This window comes from Crocodylus siamensis, chromosome 5 (genome assembly GCF_052110815.1).
Source record: "Crocodylus siamensis isolate JL-2025a chromosome 5, ASM5211081v1, whole genome shotgun sequence".
NCBI lineage: Eukaryota > Metazoa > Chordata > Crocodylia > Crocodylidae > Crocodylus > Crocodylus siamensis.
The window spans coordinates 66,868,110-66,882,820 of record NC_143399.1 but is presented as its reverse complement, the minus strand read 5'-3'; the positions used below and the strand labels follow the sequence as shown (position 1 = coordinate 66,882,820).

General features: G+C 41.5%; 1 protein-coding gene across 2 annotated transcripts in view; it reads left to right on the top strand.

The window, feature by feature from the left end:
• The window catches only part of STXBP3 (syntaxin binding protein 3), a 43,673-nt gene that overhangs the window by 6,595 nt on the left and 22,367 nt on the right, over positions 1–14,711 (top strand). For both annotated transcript variants that reach the window (XM_090048762.1, XM_090048763.1), the window contains exons 2-6: positions 6,030–6,079; positions 8,450–8,531; positions 11,459–11,535; positions 12,326–12,404; positions 13,253–13,353. In XM_090048762.1, the coding sequence (XP_089904888.1) occupies positions 6,030–6,079; positions 8,450–8,531; positions 11,459–11,535; positions 12,326–12,404; positions 13,253–13,353 (389 nt within the window). The remainder of the gene's footprint in view (positions 1–6,029; positions 6,080–8,449; positions 8,532–11,458; positions 11,536–12,325; positions 12,405–13,252; positions 13,354–14,711) is intronic.

The window sequence follows — 14,711 nt, the reverse complement described above, 5'->3', positions numbered from 1 at the left end:
GCCAGGAGAGGCTTGTCCAAGGGGTATGGGAGGGTGGGGAGGAGGGCAGCACCCTGCTGCTGCGCGTACTCCCAGAGGAGGCATGTGCCTCCTTGGATTTGTGTGCGGGGTGAGGGTGTGCTGCGTGCTGTGGGCTTGGGCCAGGGGCTGCACCAGCTTTTTTCTGGTGGGGGTGTGTGGCTGGGGCAGGCTCAGCTGTGTGGGATGGGTGGCAGTGGTGCTGGGAGGTGGGGCTATGGGGGAATTTTGGGGTGGCTCTAGCTCCCCAAGATTTCCCTTAGCGCTGCCCCTGCTCAGGGCACTGTGCTCTGCTTCTTTCCCTCAGGAGCCCTGTGCTGGCAATACAAGGGGACAGCAGCAGAGCAGAGTGCCCCGAGTAGGGGCGGCAGTGGTGGAGCATGGGGGGGGGGGAGGGCTAGGGCCACCCCAACATTTCCCTGTAGTCCTCCCTCCCAGTGCTGCAGCTGAGCTGACCCGACCCCAGCCCTGCCCCCTGTCAGGAAGAGGTTGGTGCAGCCCCTGGCACTGAGCCTGCAGCAGGCAGCCTACCCTCACCCACACACAAATGGGAGGGGGATATGTCTCCCCACGTCCCCTGAATGAACTGCCTCCAGCTCCGTCTTGCTCCCAGGCCCAGGGTTGTATATACTGCCCTAGCTGGGCAGAGCCTGCTCCTGCCCCACTCCTTCCCTCAATGTAGGGGCCTTGATCTGCACCCCCAATGCCCCTCCCCCCCGCTCTGCCCCCCCGCCAGACTTACCAGCAGACATCGCTCTCCATGCTGCTGGGCTGTATTCCTGTAGATCGGCTATTGGATTGGTATCGACCAATATAAGTGGTTAATAATAGGCTCTCTGTATTGACCAAAAAAATCTTCATTAAATACCATAGCAAAAAAGGGGAACTGTAATGGGCATCCTTGACATATGTCTTAAAAGGGAAAATGTGTAAGATGAGTGTCCATTTACTTTTAGGGCTGCATATGGATTATAGAGCTAATATCTGGGTTTGAAATTTTGGTCCTAGTCCAAAAACATCTAAGGATTTTCTCTTTAAAAACAAACAAACAAAAAACCCACAAAACTAAACAAACTCGGCAGTTGACTCCATCCAAAGCATCCAATGATAAAAAATAGATGGGGTTCATGGAAAAATTAGATCTTAACACTGGATATTATCAGTCAATAGCCTATTTATTATGAACTTTAGTCTATCATAATATATTTAGTTGTCTGTTTAGATTTGGTTTAATAACAGTGTAGGTCTGTATGAGGCACAAGCAGATGGATCTTTACTTGGATTATTTCAGTATATATTTTTCTCTAGGTATCATGAGTCTTTCTCTTTCAGCATCTCATTTTACAAGCTTCTGACAATGGGTACACTAATTCTGTTCTAAACAATTTGCAAAGTTCTTCAGGGATCTCACCTGATCCTGAAGATTTACAATTTCTGAGAGACTTACTCATGTCTAGTATCTCTTTGGGTCATCCAGTTCTAGCCTAGGCAAATTTGCTTTAATTAGGTATTTATGTACTGAGTTTAGGATTTGCTGGATATACAGGATAAGGATTCTTATAAGTTGCACATGTTCCACATGTGGCTTTTGAGTTGGTTCCCTAGTCATTTTTGAGCTCTCCAGACAGGGTGCGTAGTTTTATTGTTTAATTTTTTTTAATGCATTTACTACTGGTCTATTACTTTTGTTTCCCTCTTTATAATATACCTGTTCTGTATATCTTAGTGCTTTTTCTGTCCTTTCAGTTTGTAACAAATCTAACTTGTTTTTAATTTCCATTATTATATATTTTCTGTGATTGATTAATCTGGTATAATGTTTTAAGTCTTTGTATTTCACTAGTTAGATTAGAAGAGAAGAAATGAAAAATCTTTCTTTGGTGAAGCTCTTTATTTATTAGTTTGCCTGTGATCATGGCCTTGAAAGAATTCTATAAAACATTTTTTTTTTTAATTTGATTTATATTGTTCTCAGCAGGGCTGGTCTAAACCATTAGACAAGCTAGGCAGTTGCTTGGGGTGCCAACATTATATGTGGAACAAAATAACAGGAACATTATTCTAAATAACAGCCCTGGCTGGCTGTTATAATTGTGTTAAGGTTAATGAAAAATGTGGAACAATCAGTTAAAAGTTTTATATGGTTTTACTACCCAACTGCCCATCAAGAATGATGATAATATTATTATGGTATAATATTAGAATTGTTCATTTCCGATATCAAATAAGTACATCTTCTTTTCCTCTATATTGGAAGTGGTAACCTTGTGTATCTTCTTCTGTTGAAAGAAACGATTGTAGCTTCCTGCTTCATAAATATGTAAATAGGCTTTTTTCTATTAAAAAAAACAAAAACAAAACAAAACCAAAAAAACAAAAATCTGATTAAAAAAAAAAAATTTCAGTGCCTCATAATTTGACTGTAAAATGTGCTCTGATCTGACATTTTTACAATATAATCTCTAACAAACATAAATATTGAAAACAAAACAAACCCCTAAACTAAGTTATCTGTCTCTCATTGTTCCTTTCCTATGATATCCTGTTAGTTTCAAGTTATTTTTAATGTTTTTGTTTTCATTGAAGGTTGCTAGTCCAATGTTTTTCTCAGAAAGTAACTGTAAAAAGGTGGCCTTTTGTATAGTACAGGTTTCCCTCCCTTTTTGTGGGTTTTGTATATGCGAATTCACTCTTAGGCAGTGACCCTTATGAGCAAAAATTTGTTACATGTGGGGTAAATTCACTCTTGTGCAATCACTATGTACAAGCCCGCAGTCATCTGCTTTGTGCAGTGCATTGTGGGAATGATGTGCATCAAAATATAGTGTCCTGTATGGATCTGTGCTCCTTGCTCGTTTTCTGAAACGCATGTTTTTGTAGCTGCCATCCCCTTTATGGTAACATTTGCCACCCTGTGGTGTGTACTGTTTGCTGTTGGGGAGCACCAAAATTGTCTTGTAAAAGTGGTAGAAATGGGCCTGGGGGTCAGTATAGTCAGGGTCCTGGAACGTATCCCTATTTGTTAAATTGTAAAATGGGTTCCCTTTATGCGAATTCGAGTTATGCATCATTTTCCAGGAATGCATGTACAGCATAAAGCAAAAGAAACCTGTATCTTGCATGACTTAAAAACTGTAGATGTCTGGACCTCACCATTCTGTCACAGGGACGGATGGTGCTCTTGCTTGTTTTGTTGGAATAAATAGTGGGTAAGAACATGTTCTGGTATTTGGACATGTTTGGGAAAGGTGTTTAGTATTTAGGAACCATAGGACATGCATGGGTTTCTACCTGATTTGCCATTTTTAAAAGGTTTCACGAGATTAGATAGCTTGTACAAGGGGTGGACCACTAGAATCGTTGCCTGGATATTTTGTTGATGGATCCTTTGGAAATGCCTGAGGCAGGTAATGAGTTGTATTTGAAAGCTTTGAAAGAGGTGATGAAGAAATAATTTACCTATTTAATTGGGGCAGTGAATTGATAAGTAGTTACAGGCCTAAACAAAGGAATGCAGTTGTTGTTATAGTACCACAGGGAGGATATTTTTCATGGTATGTGATGATCTGGAAGATGAGCTGTTCAGATGACATGAGTGAGAAGGTCAGCTCACACCCTTAATTTAGAAAATGAAGTATCCAGGAACTAGCAATTGGATTATGCATTTACAATAAGTGTTGTATTCTAGTTTTTCTGGCCAGGGAACTTAAGTGATACAAAATGTTGCTCTGAAAGTAGATAATAGTAAAGTATAGTAAAAGAAACCCCCCAAAGAAAAGGGGGAAGGATGGGTAGAGGGCAAGAAAACCAAACATCTCTTAGGTTCTTATTTATCAGCAGAAAGTTCTCTTTTCAAAGTAGGTAACTATTAGAGAAAAATTTAAAGAAAGGAAGAATTTTTTTTCTCAGTTTTCATTATAATAAAAAAAGAAAAAAAGAAAAAATTCCATTTGTTTATACACTGGAACAAGAATATAAAATAATATGTGGAGTTGAAACTTGTGGCCACAACCTGGGTTGCATATAAAACAATACAAAATAATTTAGCATGCTATGTGCTGATCACAAAGACTTGTACTGATAGCAACAAAAAAACAAACTTCCTAGAACAATTCTGGAAGTATTTATAGAGGGGAGAACAGATACTGATTTTGTATTAATAAGAGAACAAAACCAAAAAGACTGTTACTTATGGCTCTTTACAAAAGTCTACATGTATCATACCTGAATCATTGTTTTCAGCTTTGTATATTACAGGAAGGGTGTTGAATTGGAAAAAAACAGTTAAGGGGAAACTGCAAGGAATGATAATGGATTTCAAGATTTTATAAGTAGAGGAAAGTTCAGGAAAACTTTCCTTATTTACAATATGCATGCAGTATCCCAAGTTATTTTCCCTTGAAAATTATTTATTTCTTACAAAATACTGCTTGTGTATTTCTTTTCGGCTGTAAGAAATTCAAATAAGGAAATCTTTAAAATTTTGAGTGGAGTAAAGGTGGATTCCATAAAAATTATCAAATGGGACATAATGGAAAGGTAAGACTAACGAAATCTTGGTACATACTATAATATAGAGAAGATTTGGTGAGGAATAAGCTGTTGCCATGTGTAGTTCTTAAACCATGCAGGAAGGGAACTTTAATTTCTGTACTACCCTCTGGGAATGGGTGGGGAATCTGGGGGAGAGCTGAGATGAGGGAAAATTGTGTGGTCATATCATGCCTTTGGGTGAGATGAGCATGACACTATATCTACGAAACTGGTGATTTAAATAATGTCAGTATGTACTTCCGTTCTGAAACTCTACTATGTATTTTGTAGTACTTCTATAATAGTGTAGGTTGAATATGCAAAGTTACCTTATGAATTTTTTGCTTGTTTGGTTTTTTTTGTTTGGTTTTTTTTTTGTTTTTTGTTTTTAATCTGGAAGATGCGATCTTTACTGTCTTAACCTGAACCTGTTCAGCCTCAGCAAGCGGAGACTGAGGGGGGGGATTTGGTGGCTGCCTACAAACTCATTAGGGAAGATCAGCAGCAAATAGAAAGGGTCCTATTCCCCCCAGCAGCCCCTGGGGTGACTAGAAACAATGGCTGCAAGCTGCTGGAGAATAGGTTCAGGCTAAAGATTAGGAGGCACTATTTCATTGTTAGGGTAGCTAGGATTTGGAACCAACTTCCTAGGGAAGAGGTCCTCGCTCCTACCTTGGGTAAATTCAAAAAGAGGTTGGATGATCACCTGTCTGGGGTCATGTGATCCCAGCGTGTGCTCCAACCAGTGGCGAGGGGTTAGACTAGGTGATGTATTCAGGTCCCTTCTGACCCCTAACTACTATGAAATGGTTTTAAAGTGGTGAATGTTTCTGCTGAAATTCAGCTCTTTGGAACTGGAGAAAAGAGAAGTAGAACTTCTTGCTCAATATTTATAAAGCATTAGCAACTGTAAGTCAGTAGGCATTGTGTAAATATAAAATGACAATTGCTTCCTCAAAGAATTTGTTAATGTGTTAAACATTTGCCATCTTTCCTATTGTCTAAAACAGCTGGTGTTTTTTTTTTATAGGTTACTTCTGGGATGCTTCAAAGGCTCACAGATGTCTAGTTGTCTATTTTGAAGCATGCTGAATGCCTGCATAGTTTTGAGTGCAGGCCTAATTCTGCATGTTTTTAAGTATTACCTTAAGTTTTTTTGCATGTAGGTGATCTTATTGAAATTCAGTAGAGCTGTTCACTAACAGTGTTACTGATGTGACAATATTTGCATGATCAGAGTTGTAATTTGGACTGATCATGTGAATATCTAATTTTTTTTAAAACTAATTGGTTCAAATGAGCTGCGGTTTTAAGTTTTGTAAAATTGCTGTCAAGTAAAGCCAAGGACTAGTTGGAAATAAAGTAGCTCTGTAGAACTACCTCACAGATTTTCATATTTTATGCTTTTCAACCTGAGTAGGTCATTATAGTATTTATTTTCAGTGCGTTTGAGTGAATTGTGTTTTGTTTTGTTTAAGGGCTAAAATCATCAGTCTTCGATGACTGTAGGAAGGAAGAAGAATGGAAGGTATGTTTTGACCGTGTAACTTTTTAGAATTACTTAAAGCCAATGACTAGAACAGAGTACAGTAACTTCAGCCATTAAGACCTAATTGTTACTTTTTTTTGTATTTTCTGCTTTAAACATTTAACTCTGACTTGTCTGTTTGGTGTGGTGAAAAATGTCCCTCAATTTGCTGAAATATTTTACATCACTGTTATAAAGATATTTTTCCAAAAGTGACCTGTGGTAGGTAGACAAACGGGTTGGTCTTTTTTTCTTTCTTAATATAAAACACAGGCCAAAAAGATTGTTCTGTTGGGGGTTTTTTTTTTTTCTTTTAAAGGCAGGCTTTGTCCTACTTTATTTTTTTTTTTCTCTGAAGCTTTTCATAGTTGCCTTTTGTGTATTCAGATCCACTAATGGTAGCAATGTACTGGCATGTGTTGTCTCTTTGGGATTTGACAATATGGTGCTTAACACAGGCAATAGCATAGAGCCCTGTCTGAACGAGTATGTCAGCTTTGCCAGTGAAATTACACTGCTGGTAGAAATTATGGATTATTTCGACAAAAAGCCAAGTGTCTTGTATCTCATGATCCTGATTTGTTGGGAAGAATTCATTGTTGTTGTTATTACTTAGTCTATTTAAAGTTTTGCTAGCATTTCAGGACTTCTTCATACTTAATACAGAAATTTAAAAAGTCACAAATGCATTTTTTTTTTTAAATTTATTTTAAAAGCCTGTAAATCTGATACAGAAATGCCCCTAAGGCAGCAGTTCCAAAATTAGGGGTCTCAAACTGAGTAAGAGAATAACACTTTTGTGTGAGGTTGTGATCACCACAGAAATTTAGTTTATAAAAGTTGCAGAGACACTGGAAGTGGGCTTTCACACTTGGAGAGGTTGTAATTCATTGCTCTAGGAGCTTGCTTATGTCTATGTTGATATAAATTCAGGGGCACTGTCAAAGCTAGTACTTCGATTTTTTTTTTTTTTTTTTTTTAACTAATTCTAAAATAAGAATAACATTTCTGGATTGTTACACAAATAACAATGAACAGAAAGATTCTACAAAGTAAACACACTACAGAGGAAGATTCAGAGGAGTCTTAAAATTAAACTCATCTGAAGAGAGGAAGGTTGGATTCCAGAGGACCTTCTAAAACAGCAGATTCTGCAGACAGTTCGAGCCTTAAAGTTGCTCATCCAAGCATGTTGGAACATTAGCACACTGAGTGAGGGGAGTCTAGTTTTATCACAGTTGCCTTGTCATGGGCATCAATTAAGCAACAGAGTGTTCTACAGGCACTAATAAAACTTCCATCTGAAATACTATATGCAGTTCTGAATTGCTTATTTTTAAATTATGTGAATTCAGACTAGAATAGGTGTAGTGAAGGTCTGGTAAGCTATCAGATGAATGGAGAGCCCATCATTTGAGAGACTAGCAGGTAGAGAAAAATTATATGGTAAATATATCATGGGGGTAAATTCCAGAGAGGAAGAAGGACTCTAAAGCAGTGGTTCTCACCCTTTTTTTGTAAATGTCAATGCCCAGTCCCAACTCGGCAATAGTTTAAGAAAAAACAGCTCTCTGGCCCTGCTGGTTCCCCTCACTCCCAACCTACTGCACCAGGCCCCAGCCCCCTGTTGCATGATGTGGGGGGTGTGAGGCATGGGGGAGCATATTGCCCCCCCCCAATTTGTGCACCCACAGAGGGCCTAGTGCTGCAGCCTGGCTGGATCACCATGGGCAGGAGCTGTCTTCTGCAGCCTAGCAGGCGGGACTTAGTGCAGGAGGGCAGAATGGGGCAGTGAGACTCATTGCTGCTACTGCTGCTGGAACCCCCATGCCAGCCACGCCCCCGCAGCACAAAGAGTAATGGATGTGGATGGGATCTGCACTACCCTCACCTTTTCCTGCTACGAGCTGCTCATGCACCAGACCACAGATCTACAAAGTTGGCACGTTAACAAATAGGTAGAAATTGGCTGTGAATAAATTTTAAACTAGCAAGCGGAAGCAGGTTTCTAACAATCAGAGGAGTAAGGTTGTCAGTTAGCCTTCCAGGAGCAGGTGGAAGAGAGAGAAAGCTGGCTAGTTTTGAGATGGAGTTTGAGCAGTTTATGAAAGGATTATGTGATGTGGCTGCCTGTGACAGCAGGAAACTGAAGTATGACTGGAGGAGGGGGAGGGAAGGGAAATGGCTTCTAATCCTATGTAATAAAAATGGGCATCTTTACTGTGTGAGAATGATAGGAAGACAAGCTGGGAAGTGAATAGATTTCAGTAGCTAATTAAAAGTAAAATTTGATAGTATGACATAACATGGTTTACAGTAAAGTATATGTTGATACTGAATTAATTGTCTTAATTTGTTTTTGTGTGTTAGATAATCCTTTTAGATGACTTTACCACTAAACTGCTGTCATTATGCTGTAAAATGACAGATTTATTGGCAGAAGGAATTACTGGTAAGTGTAAAGTATTTGCTCTTTTCTCTTTTGTAATTTTGGGGGCAAATCAAATTGTGGAGGAAAAAGTGGCATTGTTGAAACTTATTTACTACTTTATTTTCTTGGTTGTTAATTGGGAATCTGGGGAAAAAAATCCCTGCAGTAATGTAGTCTTAAAATAACTTGTGAAATGCCATGGAGGCAAGTGGTAATATTTTTAAAATCCAGAATCTGGTCTGCCCTTAGCCTGCCATTGTTGACTCACTGTTTATTCATTAAACTATTTAATGTCAATTCAGTATAGGGTTTTTTGCCTGTATATTCTTCTTAAAACCTGACCTACTTCATAAGATTTAATGCTTCTAGAAAAGCTTGCTGTTGATGGATCAGGCTGTTGGTTTTTCTGCTTGAAACTTGTGTACCTGGTCAAAATTGCTTGGAGATTTTTCTGTACTATAAACGAACAGGAAAGTGTCTGATAACGTCAGGAAGGTAGCTGATGGAGGATATGTTAAGGTACAAGATGAACTTGTGGATGAGGTCTTCCCTGTTGTAGTTAACATAACTACCTGATCAGCAAACAGTGGTGATCTAAGAAGCAAACTATGAGGTAGAAAATAGCGAGAATACTGTAATACTGCTATATAAATCTTCATATGCTCTTACCCTGAATGCAGTATCCTTTCCTGAGACTTGGAACAGAATAAGAAACCCAGAAAAGGGAAACTAAAATTACTGAAGACAGTAGTGGCGGCCGGGGGGAATGTATTAGCAAGGGAGGGGTATCCAGTACAATAAAATGTCAACAAACTTAAAGTTGCTAAATGAAAATGCATCTCTACAATGTATGAGAGATGTAAACTATGGAACAAACTGCCGCAAGCATCAAAAGCTTTCTAGAATGAAGCGGGTAATGAGAATATTAATGGATGCAATGGTTTAGTTTTCATAAACATTTATTGAGCATAGTGCTATTAAATTCCCAGTCTGTTTATAGCCTGGAGACAGAAGCTCTGGAGACTGGAACAGTTCAAGACATAGTCTGAAGCGAGACTAATCTTACTATATCACCCACCAGTGTTAGACCCTTGCTTTTTAAACCCCCTTCTTCCCCTCCGCCCCCCCCCCCAAAAAAAAAAAGAAAAAAATCCCCAGTATCTTTTCATTGTGTTTTGAAATACCTAGGGTTAACAGGGGAACCATTGGAAGGATGTATGGCAGGGGTAGGCAACATTTTTTGGCCGAAGTGCCGAAAAACACCACAATGCCAGAGTGCTGACATGGCAGAAAAACACAATGAGGGCAAGGGGTACATGGCAGGATGCCCTGCTTGTGTCCCTGCCTCCCAGCCTGGGCTCTGTGGTTGCCACCAGCTACCCCAGCTCTGGGTAGCTGCTGGAGTCCAGGCTGCTGCCACCCCAGCTGGGAGCTCCTGGGTGGCAGCAGCTCCCTGGAGCCAGGGCCGACTGCAGCCAGGAGGCAAGCTCTGGAATCAGCTCCGCACCGATGCTTGCAGGCATGCCTCGTATGGCAGGCTTCTAGAGCCTGGTGCAGCTGTTTGTAGCCAGCCCAGGTTCTGGGCAGCTGCAGCAAGCAGCGGATGGGCTGCAAACAGCTGCGCTGGGCTCCACAGCTCCGGCATCAGCTCCATGCTGGTGGCAACTGCACAGGTGCCTCGGGGCAAGCTGTGCTGCCCTGCTGTCTGTCCCGAGGTGCTCGTGCAGTCACCAAACAGCTGCACTGGGCTCCAGAACCTTGCCATCACCTCTGTGCCGGGAGCAGGGGAGAGACCAGGGCTGCACTGCCTCAGGCGCCTCCCTCACAGCCTGCTTTGACAGGCGGGTGCATGTGTTGGTGCAGAGCTAATGCTGGAGCCCAGCACAGCTCTGGGGAGCTGCTGCCAGCCGGGATCCCAGGCTGCTCCCAGCGGGCAGCTGGAACTCTGTGAGCCCTGCTGGGACTAGCCCAGCCTCTGTCACTGGCAGCAGCTACCTGGTGTTGGGGCTGGTCGTGGCGCGCCAAGCAAAATGACCTTGCATGCCCTGCTCAGCATGCATACCAGGGGTTGCCGACCCCTGACCTAGGGTATGTGAAACTATTTATTGTAAAAAAATATCCACTTAGTGCATGTCCTTGCATGTGAAATTTGTTTGGCTCTTATCCAGTTTCCAAAGACAGAAGTGGCTAAAGTTCAAAATGTGTCCGGCATAATTTCTTCTGTCTTTATTCTGAAAACAGGAGTAAACTTATTAAGCCAGTCATTTGCAAGATGCTCCTTAAATACTGACCCCAATTATAAACTTTCTTTGACTTCAGTGGGACTCCAGATAAGGGTGTATAGAACAGCTTGGAAAATTGAGTTCTTAATTTGGTACATAACAGCCTTGAATCCTCTTGTCTGTTTATATATAGTCTGCTGTGCCTCTGGCCCCATGCGCTTCCTCCTCTTGCCACTCCACCCCATACCCCAGCACCCGGTGGCCTGCAATGTGCCTCCCTTTCCCCTGTCCTCCCTCCCTCACTGCTGCTTCCCCCTCCTCTGCTAGCTCTTGCGGGGCGGGGGGTGGGGGTCACTGCCACCAGAACCCCCACCCCATTCCTGTTCCAACTCCCTTCCTTTTCTCCCCTCCTCCTCCCCCTCCCTCCCCTCTTCCCTGCTGACTGTTGGGGGGGGGGGGCAGAGTGGGGAAGCATGGCAGCTCCCTCTCTCCCTCTGTCTAATGCATTGGTCCCTTACAGCCAATTGGTGTGCACCCTCTTGGCAGTGCATGCGCAGTTGGCCTGGACCATTACAGATGGACAGACTAAGGGTTTTATTATATTAGAATACAGTCTATAATGCTCTCTCATTTTTGTTTCTTTTAAAAATTCTGTAGTTCGGTGCTTATTAAACTCCATCTATCTTAAGTTACTCATTTCAAAATGTGATTCTCTGTATTTTGTAGTTGTGGAGAATGTGTATAAAAACCGTGAGCCTGTCCCACACATGAAGGCAATTTATCTCATTACTCCAACCAAAAAGGTAAGTGTTTGGAGCAAAATCCAGTGCATTCATTTACTTTGTTTTGCTTTTTTTAAGTCTTAACTAGTCATGTGGAACTTTAAACCATTGTAGCATTATGTTGCTTAACTATTATAGTTATTTGCAACTCTGTGTCTGTCAGTATTTGCAAACAAAATGCTATAAGCATATCATGGGTAAGTAATAGCTGGCTTATGTGTACCTTTTGTGATATAGAACAGTGTTTTCTTTCTTGGCTGCTTTCATGTGTTGCACGTATAGTTCTGGAATTATTGGTGTGAGGTAGCGAATGAGATATCATTATAGCTAATGTTATAGAAAATCAAAACATTATAAGAATGCGATATATATATATTTTTTTTCGTATTTTCACCTAACAAACTGCCCTCCAAGATGTTGGAAAGAGCTGCCTGAGTACTACAGAAGAAAGAGGGAAAAATATACATCTCCAATTATTGAATCACTTTCCATATATAACGTTGACTCCTATGTACAACTTTTGAGAGATGAGAATATAGCTTTTTCTTGCTGTTTTTGTGTGTTTGTTTTGTTTTTGTTTTTTGGAGGGGGTGGGGGATAAACTATAAATTTTGTTCTTTCTTTTGCTATACATGATCATAATTACACTATTTCTAGTTTAATTTTAATTGATGAAAAATTAAACTTTTCAAGAACCTTGGAATGAGCAAACCTTGCTTACTCTATAAGAGCAGACAGAATAGACTTTTATGATATCTTGGGTCCTTTTTTCCTTTGTAGTTTAATTATAATTTAGCATTTTTATCTTAAGTCTATAGATGGACTTATAAATGACTTCATGAGTAAATCATCTAGCAAATACAAAGCAGCATATGTCTATTTCACTGACTGTAAGTATTCGTATCTAATTTGATACTTCTGGATGTGTAAATAAAAGTAATACTTTTTTCTTGCTACTGATTTTGTCATGTACTAGTTGGTACATATGTCTAATATGCACCATCTCTAGAGAGGGGAATTTGGAAGCACAGCTTCTTTATACAGGTTAAGTCTGAGAGGTAATTAAGCACCTAAGTCTGTCTGTCCACTGGTTCATGCTATAAAGCAGGAGTGACCAAAAATACAGCCTGTGGAGCCATGTCATGTCATCTGGGCTTCATGGCTCCCTGTGGGTCCAGAAACTTGGCAGCAAGGAACCAGATCAGGCCCAAGGACGGGCCCTGCATGCCAAACTTTAAAAAATAGATATAACATGCTAGCTATATTTGCATACTAGAGACTACATTGAAAGAATATTTGAGCAAAATAGTGTACCTTCATCAGCCTTTCTGCGAAGAATAATGCTAACACCCAAAAAAGGTTTTTTGGGGTTTTTAGGGTTTCAGCTGTGATCTGAGGAAGGGCATTTTGTGCCTGAAAGCTTGTCTTAAAATCTCCAACTATGTAGCTGGTCCAATTAAACCAAAAAATGCAAGATCAGAATAAACATAGGAAAATTTGGCCTCAGTTCCATGAGGATCTGACTTTGGAATTCTGTAGACCAACCTAATGTTCAGATATTTAAGCCAGGGAGGTTTTTGCCTAGTCACATGCTGAAAGTTCAGACTTGAGTGTAGCAATTCACTGAAATAACTAACACTTTCAGATATATGTATGAAGTTTTTATTTTGTAAACTTATAACTAGTACTTAGAAGATAAAATGGCAATAGTTCCATAAATGTAGATTTCTTTTCCTAGATTGCCCAGACAGTCTCTTCAATAAAATGAAGTCTTCCTGCTCAAAAGCTATTAGAAGATGCAAAGAAATAAATATTTCTTTCTTCCCATATGAATCTCAGGTAAACTTCAAGTTATTTTTCTTGACTTTTTTAACCCCAGAAAACTGTACTGTATTTTGTTTCCAAGTGTGAAGGATTCTCACCCCCCCCCCCCCCGGGCATTGTGACAAATGGCAGGCAGGGCTAGGGCTGGGATCATGAGGCAATGACAGCACAGGGACGCAAACTAGCACCTGTCATAGAGACACGCGGGGAGTGGATCATGGGTCTACCTTGAGTCCGTGCTGTCATAGCCTTGCCATCCTGGCGGTGGCCTTGGCCCCTGCTTGCCTGTGTTGCTCTTGGATGCCATTCCCTGCCTGCCTGCAGCCACATCCCATCTGCCTGGCCAAGTGTGGCTTGTCTCCAAGGGTCTCGGGCCAGTCTGTATGGAGACTCTGCCTGCCCATCTACTCTTTTTGGTGCCCTTAGCGGTGGGTTCAGGGTGGACAATCTGGGGTGCCTGGGCAGTGGGACTGGGTCCAGTATTGGCAGAGATGCTGGCAGTGGCACCTGGGTAGGGTGAGCTGCCACTGCGGGGTCCAACAGGAAGGCCTGTCCAGCTGCTGCGCTGCTTCTACTCTGCTGTACATCTGGGGGCAGCAGAACTGGCCGCATGTGCCATGGCCCAGGCTGTCCCCGACACCAGGCAGGGCCATTTTTTTCAGCTTCTGTGCTAGGGGCTATGCCTTATTACTCCCTTTTCCCTCCTGGACCAGTCTGAGGAGGAGGAGCAGCCACTGCTTCTCCTTGCTTCTTTCCCACTCTGAATACTGCCCCACTTTGGGTAGAGGCTGGGGTTTTGCCCTGATGCTCCCTCTGCTCTGCTCCCAGAGACAAGGAGTAGAATGGAGGCGTCTACTTCTCCTCCACCTTGTGCCCCAGAGCCTAGTCTGCAGGTAACGAGAGTCTTTTCCTGCGGTTCCACCTGCCCTGGGGGCTGGGAGGAATGGAGCAGGCACTGCTGTCCTTGCCTTCCTCAGACTGGGATCACCGCTGTCTCAGGCAGTCACGGAGAGTAGGGGTGAGGGAGTGACTGCAGACTGACCTTCTGTACTGCTCCCTCACCCAGAAAGATTTCCCCTAGTAGAAGTGAAAGTCTGTGCACAGCAACTGACCTTTACACACAAGGATTTTTTTCCCCCGTCAATGTTATCAGAGAGTTTAACAGAACACTTTCTTTTGGTTTAAAAAAAAAAATCTCCTTCAATCTCAATGAAAGTTCTTTAATTTTACTGGCATTTTACTATCCTGGTTCTCCAGAAAGCATCTATTACAATTAGAAAATAATTTACAAATTCTAATGTGGAAAGAAAAGAAAAGAGGCTACAGATTCTGCTTATGCCTTGGGATGAGGAGGTCTTCATGATCATAAACAA